General features: G+C 38.4%; 1 protein-coding gene across 49 annotated transcripts in view; it reads right to left on the bottom strand.

Annotated features, from left to right (window-relative positions):
* Positions 1-12,079, bottom strand: part of MAST4 (microtubule associated serine/threonine kinase family member 4) — a 589,108-nt gene that overhangs the window by 112,890 nt on the left and 464,139 nt on the right. For all 49 annotated transcript variants that reach the window (XM_085002340.1, XM_085002344.1, XM_021076752.2 and 46 more), the window contains one exon: positions 11,108-11,196. In XM_085002340.1, the coding sequence (XP_084858466.1) occupies positions 11,108-11,196 (89 nt within the window). The remainder of the gene's footprint in view (positions 1-11,107; positions 11,197-12,079) is intronic.

The raw sequence follows: 12,079 nt of genomic DNA, 5'->3' as shown, positions 1-12,079 counted from the left end.
ACTGTATAGCACAGAGAACTCTATTCAATATCATATGATAAACCATAATGGAAAAGAATATGTATAACTGAATCACTTTGCTGTACAGTAAAAATTAACATAGCATTGTAAATCAACTATACTTCAATTAAAAAAAAATACACTCTACATGGGGCTTTGTAAGCACTTAGATATTTAAGAGGACTTTCTCTTTAGGGGGAAAACAGACCTTGTCTTCCCTCAGGGGTATGATGCATTTTGGTCAACGAACTAAGAAGGAGCTCTGTGCATTTCTTTATAAACAGTTATTTACTGTTTCAACAAATAATGGCTATGTGCCTGACAGAGATTACTTACTTGCTGCTAAAATTCACTGGTCCCTCTCCGGGAGCCCTGTCTTCTCTTGGCATTTGTGACCTTCTCCTCTTTCCCTTCTGCCTCTCAGGTTGCTGCTTCTCAGTTTCTGCCCAGCTACTTGTCCTCTCAAAACCTCTAAATGTCAACATTGGAGACAAGGCCCCAGGTTCTGTATCCCGAACTTCCAAAACTCTTTCCCTCAGTGACTCATCTGTTCCCCAGGTTTTAAATACGATCTGTAACTGAGTGGTCCAGACTCTGATCACCAGCACAGACTCTAGAGTCTCAGGCCCAGGTAACAACTGGTGATTTACGTCACTGAGATGTTTGACAGGCATCTTAAATCCAAGAAGCAGCACAATGAACTCTTAAGCAAGCATTACCTCAGACCTGTGCATCTTATCTCCTCTGTCTTGGGAAGCAGCCCTTCCACTGATCCATTTTCTCAGCAAGAGATCTGGAAGCCGCCTTTGATCAACTCTCACCCCACACCTAATCCATCAGTAAATATTGTCAATTCTAACTTGAAAAAATAGGTAATTAAGATCCAATTTTACTCAGCCACAAAAAAAGAATGAAATAATGCCATTCACGGCAACATGGACGCAACTAAGTGAAGTAAGTCAGAAAGACAAAGACAGATACCATATGATATCACTTACATGTGGAATCTAAAATATGGCACAGATGAACCTACCTACAGAACAGAAACAGACTCACAGATATAGAGAACAGACTTGTGGTTGCCAAGGGGGGAGCAGGGAGGGAATGGGATGGACTGGGAGTTTGGGGTTAGTAGATGCAAATAAGGACATTTAGAATGGATAAGCAATGAGGTCCTACTGTAGAGCTCAGGGAATTATATTCAAAATCTGGGGATAGAACATGATGGAAGATAATAAAATTAAAAAAATGTATAAATATGTGTGACTGGGTCACTTTGCTATATAGCAGAAATTGGTACAACACTGTAAATCAACTATACTTTAATTTAAAAAAAAAAGACCCAACTGGTGCCCTAGAAACCAAAACAAGTCAAAGAAAATGTACAGTTGATACATAAATACAAGAAAGTTGCAAAATTTTTATTAAAGAAAAAGAGGAAAAGCCCTTCCCAATGAATGGGAGAGTAAAACCTCCCTGAGTGGTTGCCCAGGGGACCGAAGTTCATAAACAAAAACATAAACAAGACCACTTTTGTTAACACAGGGGTGTACAAAGATTAAATTTAGGAATAGGCTTCCCAAAGCTTCAATTTATATAAAAGGATACACCAAAAAGCTAAATCAAAGGCCATATGGGTTAAACTCTATATTTAGAGATGAAAAGAAGATGAAAGATGTCAGCCATTAAATTATCATTAGGAATAAATTATATGTAAACATTACACTCTTCACAAAGGACCAAAATGACAAACTCAGGTCACAGGGCAGATGGAGCTGTACGAAGGGATTAATAATGTTGGTATATACCCCTGATTAGTGACTCAACACAAAGCCATACCCAAAACTCGGAAAACACAATGGCTGACGTCAGTTCATTTGATTTTATCATCCTTTTCCTTAAGCAGGAAGGGCAAAATGTGTCATTACTCAAGCCAACAATTGGCAATTACACAAAGGCTAAGGATTAAAAAAAAAAAAAAAAAAAAAAGTGGGTGCAATATGGAATAAGAAAGATGTATTCTCTGTAATTCAGAGAAACTGATTTATGAAATACTTGAAATCACAGAGCAAGTGCATTGTGAAATCATACACCATGGACATAAACACTAGATTAAGAAATCTGGTCTTGAGCTCATTTAAGGTTTTAATAAAAGCAGTGAAGCTCCACCCAAGAGCGACTACATTTAGTCTTAGGATTTGCCAGTTTTACCTACACAAAAGGAAACTATGAGGAAGACATCAGGTGCTCTCAACTGAACACAATGTTTTATAAGTTTAAAGTGATTTTGTTGAGATCTGTTTATAACTAGGGAAAAAGAACCATGAATGACCATATCAGAGATTGCTCTTGAGTAAAACAAGAAAGTTTCTCTATCCCTTTAAAGAAAAAGCAATTATTCAGGATTTCAGCAAACTTAATTTTTATGAAAGCCAACAATAAATTTGCTATGACTCTGGAAGCACATAATCTTTCTTTGTCCTATTCCTCAAATATAAAGAGGCAAAGGAACCATTGGTCTTGTACCATCATGTCTATGCAGCCAAAGGAGGTCACTGCCCTGCTGCTGGAATGTTTTTATTCAAAGTCTACAAAGCATATTTAACAGTTTGGCAAATCATATTTCTAGCATGGAAAATCTGCTGAAAGTTTGAATGGAAGTCACAGAACAAAATAAATAAAACAAAGACACTTACACTCAGGGCTTTATCCCTGGTCTCACCTTATCTAAAGAGACAACTTTCACTAATACCTAAAGATATTCCATCTCTGTTGACTAGGTTGCTTCCACTAACAAACTAAAGTTCACATTAACAGCCATCCCTCTGTATGCAGCATGCAAACCTGATGGTGCCACACACATCTGAGCAGAAACAAGTACACAGTCTTTCCTAGTCATATAGAGAGCTGAGACTGTTTTAATGCCTTTTTTTAAAATTATAATTGCTGCCTTCCTTCTTTTGTAGGCTAGCCCATAAAATTTAGGAAGAATTCAGAAAAATTCTTGTTGCTCAAAACTCACTCACTGCTTGGGAAAATCACCACCCTAAATAGCAGACTCAGAACACAAGGAGGTAAACACTTGACGGATACTAAGCTTGTCAAGCATGAAGAAGCAGGGGAAACAGTGAAGTCAGAGCAGCGATTTTTAGAGGAAGACCAGCCTTGTTTTTAAAAAAATGAAACGCTATGACAACTAGATGCAACAAAAACAAAAATGGAAAACAGCAGAGTGAAAAAGACAAACTGGATGACCAAAAAATTAAAAGAAAAAACTTACTTCAAAAACAGCATTATAAAAACAAATAGCAAATCAGAAAACACCAGTGAAATGACAGAAGATCAATAAAACGCACACACATTAAAAATACTAAGATAGTCCCCTCACACCTGACAATAGTCATAATGGCTATTACCAAAAAGACAAAAGATAACAAGCATTGGTGAAGATGTGGAGAAAAGGGAACCCTTGTACACTGTTGACTGGGATGGAAATTGGTGCAGCCACTGTGGAAAGCGCTACAGAGACTCTTCCAAAAACTACTATATGATCCAGCAATCCTAGTTCAGGGCATTTATCTGAAGGAAATGACATCAGTATCTCAAAAAGACATCTGCATTCCTATGTTCACTGCACCATTATTTACAAGAGCTAAGACATGGGTAACAACCAAAGTGTCCATCAACAAATGAATGGATAAAGAAAAGGTGGTATGAATCCACAACAGAAGACTCTCCAGCCATAAAAAAAGGAAGGAAATCCTGCCATTTGAAACAACATGGATGAATTTTGAGGGCATTATGTTAAGTGAAGAAAGTTCAACAAAGAACAATAAATGCTGCATGATCTCATTCATACGTAGACTCTAAAAACAAAACAAAATAAAACTCATAAGTACAGAGAACAACAAAATGGAAGAAATAAAAAAAACTACAAGATGAGGGGTTTCCAGAGGTGGGGGTGCAGGGTGGGCCAAATGGGCTCAGGTGATCAAAAGACACGAACATCCAGTCACAAAAGAAAGAAGTTCCGGGGATATAACAGACAGCATGGCGACGACAGTTAGCAGTGCTATATCGTGTATTTGAAAGCGGCTAAAAGAGAAAATCTTAAAACATCTCATAAGAAAAAAAAGTCTAACTAGTCCAACTATGTGAGGTGATGGATGATAAAAATACTTATTGTGGCAGTCATTTAAATAAATAAATATACACACATAATCATTATGTTGTACAACTTAAACAATGCTACATGTCAACTTTATCTCAATAAAACTGGGGAAAGGACTATGATAGTATTAGGTTTAGCTTATATCAAGGGAACTTGAACAACAAACATTACTGCTGGCAAGGGTGGAGTACATAAAAAGTTCCAATACATCCATCTCAGTCACATGTATGGATGTACAGACACGCACAGACACACACAATGCACACAGGATAGAAAAGACTAGAGATATACTAAAATGTTAACAGGGGTTATCCTTGGGAAATGGGTTTAAGGGGGATGTATATTTCCTTACCATTTCTCATATTTTCTACAAACTATCAGCTTTACTGTTACAACCAGAATATCACATTTTATTTTCCAACCATGGCAGCCTGGTAGATCAGAGTCATGGGAAAAAAGCTTGCAAAATTTCTTGTGAGAGTTTGTCATGGCCTTAAAATGGCACGTAGTCATATGGATGCTGGTAAGCAGATTGAGGCCTTGATGGCATTGAGAGCCCCAATTTCGGGTTTGACTAAATCCCTCACTGCCCAGCTCCTTTTCTTCCCGGATTACAGTTCGCCTTCCGGGGCAGCAGGTTACTGTGAAGTTCCAACCCACCATCAGGGATGCCCTCAGATGGCTCTGGGCATCCTGCAGTGTTTTCTAACCCTGTTCTATCCCAGCCACCTTCTTCAAATTCCTTATTCCAACTTGTTTATTCTTTCCCTGTCACTACTTCACTGACAGACTATTAACTCTCGATTCTTTGCATCAGCGTGCCTGTCTGCAAAACCACTGCCTTTTTACCCCCATCCTATTCAGTGTCACATCTGGTGAATGAGGACAACTCCCAGAGCAGAAATGTCAGGCCAGCAAGCTGTACAGCGGTGAGACTGATGTGTGGCTCAGAAAGAGAGTCCAACCCTAGTTCAAAAGAGGAAGTTCCTCACACGTCTCCGAAATAATAAAAACATCACTGAAGAGCAGATACCATGTTTTGTAGTTCCTACTTGGAAATCCACCTTCATTATACTCTGAATTGGTTTGTTAAGCCAATGCCCCAAGGGCAGAGGTGGGGAGGATGGAAAATAAGGAAGGGTTGTTTTTACAAAATGTTTACAGGGTGTTTGGAAGAGTGCGATTTGGGGTGTTTTGCTGCCCGCCCCACCATGTGCCTACCCCAGTACTTTTCTGAGTTTTGCCAAGTTTCTTCTTGGAAGTGTATGGTTCATACAGTTTCTCCAGTTCTCTGATTATTTTCACCTCTACAGACCTCCTTTAGCTCACTTACATCCTTGAAGAGAGGGCTCAGTGAACAAGGCAGCAAATACAGTAGTGACCAATCCTTCCTAAATGAGTCTCTATATGTGATAGATAGTTGGATAGATAGTTGGACAGATAGATAGACAGACAAATAGTAATTTATGGAAGTTTTCCCAAACGGATACTAACATAATAGGTTATGTGTACTTAGAGGTTTAAGAATATTTCTTGTCTTTAATAATTCCTAAAACTGTCCAACAGGAAAGTGAAGCTTCTTTCCATCTTTCCTTCCAAAAATAAACCCACATATAAATGAATTTAAGTAACCAGCTGCACTTTCCCAGTAGAATAATTTTTGAAAACACAAAAGGTTAGGTATTTTGACCAACCTAACCTTGGTCAGGCAATATTTGATCTCAGAACTCTAAAAGCCTAGATTCAGCAGATTTCAGTAATTTGAGTGGGCCTGACCCAAGGAGACAGCCCTTTAAAATAAATGATTTTCTTTGACTGAGGCAGGAAAAGTTAAAGATACGAAGTGTGAGAATGGTTGGACTGTCATTGCAGGCTTGAAGATGGAGGCGGGCAGCAGCCCTTGGACAGCCAGGATAAAATGAGGACCTCAGTCCTACAACTGCAAGGATCTGAATCTGTCTGCAACCTGAATGAGCTTGGAAGTAGATCCTTTGTCAGTATCCACATAAGAGACTAGCTCAAAGTGAAAATAAAGGAAGCCTCATTGTAAATGAAGTGGAGAAGCCCTGAAAGGGGAGCTCTCACATACCATCACTCAGACCCCAGCAGGGGGAAGGAAGAATTTCTACCAGCCCAGCAACAGCTCAGCCAATGAGAAGCCACAGCCACTCTGGAGTCCCTGCCCCATCTTCCTCTCTCCCTCTGTAAAAGCATCAGCCTCTCTCCTCTGTTTTTTGGACTTACCTATGATTCACTCTAATTTGCTTTTCCCCTATTGCAATGCTCTGCTATTCCCAAATAAACTCATTTTGCTGAAGAGATAATAAACTCTTTTGTCTTGTTAAGGTCAATAACTGACACTTTGATTTAGGCCTTATGAAACCCTGAGCAGAAAAGCCAGGTGAGGGTTCTTAGAGAACCAGGAGCTTATCTTTTCTACCTTTCTTTGATTTTGGCCTTGTGATACCTTGAGAGACACCTAAGGTCAAACAAGTCAAGTCTACTGAGACTTCTAGAGAATTATAAGATCAATGGATAATGGATAAATGGATAATGTTTTAAGCCACTAAATTTTTGGTAATTTATTACACCGTAATAGAGAACTAGTGCAGGCATTATGCTGTTTTCTTTTTCAAAGCATTTGATAGTTTTGTTTTTAGAGCCTTATTGTATTATAAAACCACTACATGCTTGTTTCCCTATCTTCCTATTCTCCAAAGATAAACACAGCTAAGTTTCTCCTTTCTCTTCCAAAAATTCCCTATGAATATGCATGACTATACATGTATGTGTATATGCACTCAAAAACACAGGCACACACATATAAAATTACAAAGTGTATTTTTTTATTGAACAGTCTATCTTGGTCATCTTTCTAATATCAGAACATAAAAGCCCATCTGATTCTTTATAACACACATGTAGTCTTGAATTACTTACGTAAATCATTTTCTACTAAACTAGCCCCTTCTTAAAGTTTAAGAATAACTTCTTAAAGTTTAAATAATAAAGTGGTAATAACATAATTTTCCATTTGCTGGTATTCAAGCAATGCTAGACATTATTTTCTGTCATTCTGTGAGATATCACTAAGATAAATTCTTAGAGATTAATTTGATGGCCCAAAGGGTCAATGGAGTTGAAAGCTTAACCAATATGTCAAGTAACCAAAAGGGCTGTGCCAATTCATACCAACAGTTACATGATGTGAGAGCACTGCTTCTGCACAACCTCGCTAGCACTGGATTCTACCAATTTCGTGAAATTTTTGATGACATGTTAGGTGGATAACACTGTGTCATTATTCTGATTCATATTTCTCTTAAGATCGCAACGTCATCATCTCACACGTTTTGGTCAATTTCATTTTTTCCTGATACACGTTTTACATCTTTTGCCCATTTTTCTCCTGGTGCATTTGCCATTTTCGTATCAATTTATACAAGTGCTTTATATATTAAGGCAATCGGGGGTTCATCAGTTATGGGCATAAAAAGTATTTTTCACACTTTGTTTTCTTTTGATTTTATTACACGGAATTTTTCACTTTAGGAGAGATACACTAGTCTTTTCCTTGGGAGCTTCTGGATTAAATTCCACACATAGAATCTTCCTGGAACAAGGAGCCTGTGATTTTTTACCTTTCTTTTTTCCTTTTTTTTTTTTTTTTTTTTTAATAGGACTGTTCTGTTCAGGGCTCTTTCAGGAATCCCTGGCTGTCAACAAATACTATTTCGTCTGTGAAGATAAAACTCCAGAACATATGTCAGTTATCTTTTCTTCCTCAGGGCACCAAAGCCACATCTACACAAAGAAATCAATGTTCTCATCTCCACCGATTCATTCGATGAGTATAAATTCACGTGTCAGTGATGAGTGGCCTGACTCACAAAATCCCTCCCTGAGAAAAATAGAAAGTGTATCTGTTGGGTGAGTAAGCACTAACAGATGCTACATATGTTTTCTCTTTTTTTTTTAATGGGAATCTAGGAACCCTCCCCTGGCTTCTGTGCACCACGCATGGCAGAGAATGCAGCAACAGGAGGAGGGAAGGGGCACGGTGGCTGAGAAGGCATTTCACATCATCAGGATGGGAGGACAGGTCCTTTATTTAATTTACATTTTCTTCTTCTTTTATACAGAAATAGGAACCTACCAGACTGTGATAAATGTCATTTCTCACAAAAAGTCGGACAGACTTTTCTATAGCTTCTGAGGGGATAACAACCTGTTGGCTCCCTCACATAAGGAAAAAATGCTTCGGGAACCTGAAAGACAGGCTTCTCTCTGCCCACTCCTCTGAGTAGATACGAAATTATGTTTGAAGGGAAAAGAATTCTACATAGAGAAACGAAACATAATTAAAAGGATCATTAGTCTTAACCACATTTTCTTTCACTTCAATATCAGAAGTGAAGAAAATCATGGCAATGAAAGACTCATCGACAGGTACATAAAGCATGGTGCAATTACTACAGAACACTACAAAGAGGAGAAGGACTAAGTTTTTTTAATCACTGCTGAATTATATGTAAGAAAGAAAATGTATCATATACTTAGTTCCTAGTATACACGGCAGGGCAATCTGCTGGGAAAATGAAAAGATAAAACAAAGATAGAATTCCAGCCCCTGAGTAAAGTATTTGGCCTTGCTTGACCCTCTGGTCAGCTTTCATTATTATGACAATGATATAATATAAATCTCCCCAGTCTAAAGGTAATAACATAGAGAGTTGGGTGCTCACCATTCAGCTTTGGAAATAGGTTACCAACTGCCCACCCCTCTCTGCAATTACACCTCCATCACCTTCTCACAGGTAACTAATATCATGAAAAGGGTCTTAATGGCCATATTTTCCTTCCTCTTATTATAAATATATATACACAGGTACACATTTATATTTGTGCGTATTCCTAAACAAAATATCGCATGTAACCCCACGTAAACCTTACATGAATGGTTTAAATAAGTTTGTTCTGCAACCTGCTTTTGTTACCCAAGGTTATCTTTCAGTGCTAGTTCATTTCTATTTTCTAGTGCACAGTGTCCTGTGGATGTCACAATTCACTTTTTTCCAACTGATAAATATTTGGGTTGTATTGCTTCAAGTGTTTAGCTATTAAAGACAATGCTATGATGAGCAGTCTAGAACATGTCTTCTTGCAGAGTGCAAGAGCTTCTCTAAAGTTGTGCCCAGGAATAACTGCACCTTTGAGGTCTTACCATAGTAACATAATTTTATGAATTCATCTTTTTCCTTTTTAACATTATCATCTTTCATTTATTCCTATAAGGAACATAAAATTTCACTCCAAAGGGGGAATTACCTCTCTCTCCCTCTCTCTCTCTCCCTGTCTAGTCTAGTCCCCAAACATACTGAGATAATTTCTACTCCCAACTGGAGAGCCCCCCGAGCAGAAGGACTGCTTTCTGGGGGACAGTCACGGCTGAGGTTTAAGTAAGTCAGCACCATGTGAGAGCTATCATGTGAGAGTTTCCACACGAGTACAACAGAGGTAGCACTTAATCCCTCATCCTTTCAACCCATCATCCTCCACAACCTGAGCACATCTTCCCATAGATCCATCTTAAAATTCCTGAAACGCACTCGGCATCAAAATTCATTCTACCTTCTGACTTTTATCTCTTTGCACCTTTATGTAAAGTTGTTGAATATTCAAGCATACACATTCCATGCTCCAGCCACATACTAGGAATGCCCCAACTCTCACCCCATTTCTACCTAACAAAATCATGCCCATCTTTCAACATGATGAGCAAGTGGCTCCTTCAATCTCTCCCGTACTTTCCTGATTGGAATTAACCTTTCTCTTGCACCATTTAGACCGAATTTAAAAACAAAACACAGAAAGCACTCTCCATTGCATAGTTTCTGTAATATAGTTCTACCATTCTTACAGTTAGTTCTGGAGGCCAAGGGTCTCATCTCTGGCATCTCCATTGTCCCTACAATGGTTCTGGACATATAGATAAATTATATACACCACTGGCAGGTAAAACTGTAGATGAACTCTTGCCCACACAACAAGAGAAGATGTTCTAGACTGCTCAGCAGCACTGTTTGTAATAGCGAATATATATCATAGGTAACTTTTAGGGAGAAAATTGCTGAATAATTCTGATGCCCTTTAGGACAAGAGACACCAAATGCAGTGCACTGCCACCTTGAATATTTTAAGGTGAAGAGATTTGAGAAACAGCATGTGCCCAGAAAGCAGGTCATAAAACCTGCATGTGAGAGGCACCCTCTCTATACCTGGAGGAAAGGCGGCATCTTATCTCTGAAGACAAATGACCCGGAAGAATCTGAACAAACAGGCCGTACTAAGTTCCCCTCGGTTTACTACAACGAGCTCACCTTTGTCCTGTACATCTTTGCACCATTCCCCACTCTTCACCAAACTATGGTAAAAACAATCAGATGTAACTGTTTCTTTGGGTCTTCATTTCCTTATGAATGCTCCCATGACCCGAAAAATGTATATTTAATACACGTGTGTGCTTTTCTTTCATTAATCTGTCTGTGGTTACTGGGTTCCCAATGGAGACGAAGTTCGAAGGAGAAAGGGAAGAGAAATCTTTCCTCCCCTGCAGTTCTCAACACTAATCCTCTTCACATGAATGGTCATGGCCACATTTCCAAAGACAGTCCTAACATGGAAGCATGGCTTGCGTCACCCACAAATTTAGACATGGAGAAAAAAAGAACTGAAATAGGATCCCATGTAAAAAGGATTTCTCCCTTTCAGCATCCAAGTGCTCAACGAATAAGGCTTGGGCTGACTTATCAGAAAGAACAACTTACTGATAAAGCAACAGGGAAACCAAGATAACACGATGTGGAGACATACCTACATTTCAAAAATGCCTGGATTTGTTAAAATCTAGGGAGAAGTAAAGCAAAACTTCAGTACCTGCATGAGCAGAGAGAGGTGAGTGGGGCCGAGGCAGTGCTGGGGACTGTCCATTGCCTATCAAGCTTTTCCGGTTGCTGGTTCGGCAACTGTCAGGAGGAAAAGAAAAACAGTTTTAAAGAGGAGAGGATGTAGCCTCAACAATGGTCAAGTATTTCAAAGTAGGCACAGCCTAAATTGAACAATCCACCTGCTCATGCTATTTTTAAAATTTTTGCAAGTCCATATGCACCCACTAATATTTGAAGGGTGGCTGTTTCTGGAATATCAGAAAATGTAAAGTATTCATAGCATATACAACACCATCAATATTCCTCGCCACCAGTGAAACTCTAATCAAATGCCTTCTTTCGGCTCTTGACTGCAAATATGTGACATGCCATACACACAAGTGATAAATTAAGGATTCAAATCAGCACACCACAGGTAGCATCTTTGTTGACATGAAATTTCTAATACAAAATTACATGCAGTGAAGCGCAATGACATTAATCTTACAATGATGCACTAATTAAAAATCTAATTATTTAGACAAATTTCATAGTTGTGCCTTTTGTCAATAGAACAGTCCATGCCTAAGATAAATGTATTTCACTACTCATTCATTTTTCATCTTCATACAAATTCAAATTCCTTATTAAGGTAAATATTTTGGAATCACAAAAACAGATTCCAGTTTGTATTAAAATAACAATGAAGGCTTTTTTTTTTTTTTTTTTTCTTTTTTTGCAGGAAGGCTACCTACTGTTTTTATCCTGGAATCCAGTGAGTAGAAATAAATTGCTACATATAGGCCCAGGACAACTATTTTTTCCTATTTCTACTGGTAGAAAGTTATAAAACAGCTAATTGGATTCCAAAGTAATTTTCACCTGCCTCAAAGAATAACACGAATGCAAAACCAGTTGATGATGAAATGGGTATTATCTTACTTTCTTCTTCCTTTTTTTAAATTTTCTTTTTTTGTCACTC

This window comes from Sus scrofa, chromosome 16 (assembly GCF_054392235.1).
Source record: "Sus scrofa isolate SSC_HxYL_T2T_F1_AM1 chromosome 16, Sscrofa_HxYL_maternal_Yorkshire_Landrace_v2.0, whole genome shotgun sequence".
NCBI lineage: Eukaryota > Metazoa > Chordata > Mammalia > Artiodactyla > Suidae > Sus > Sus scrofa.
This window is presented reverse-complemented; position numbering and strand designations above follow the sequence as displayed.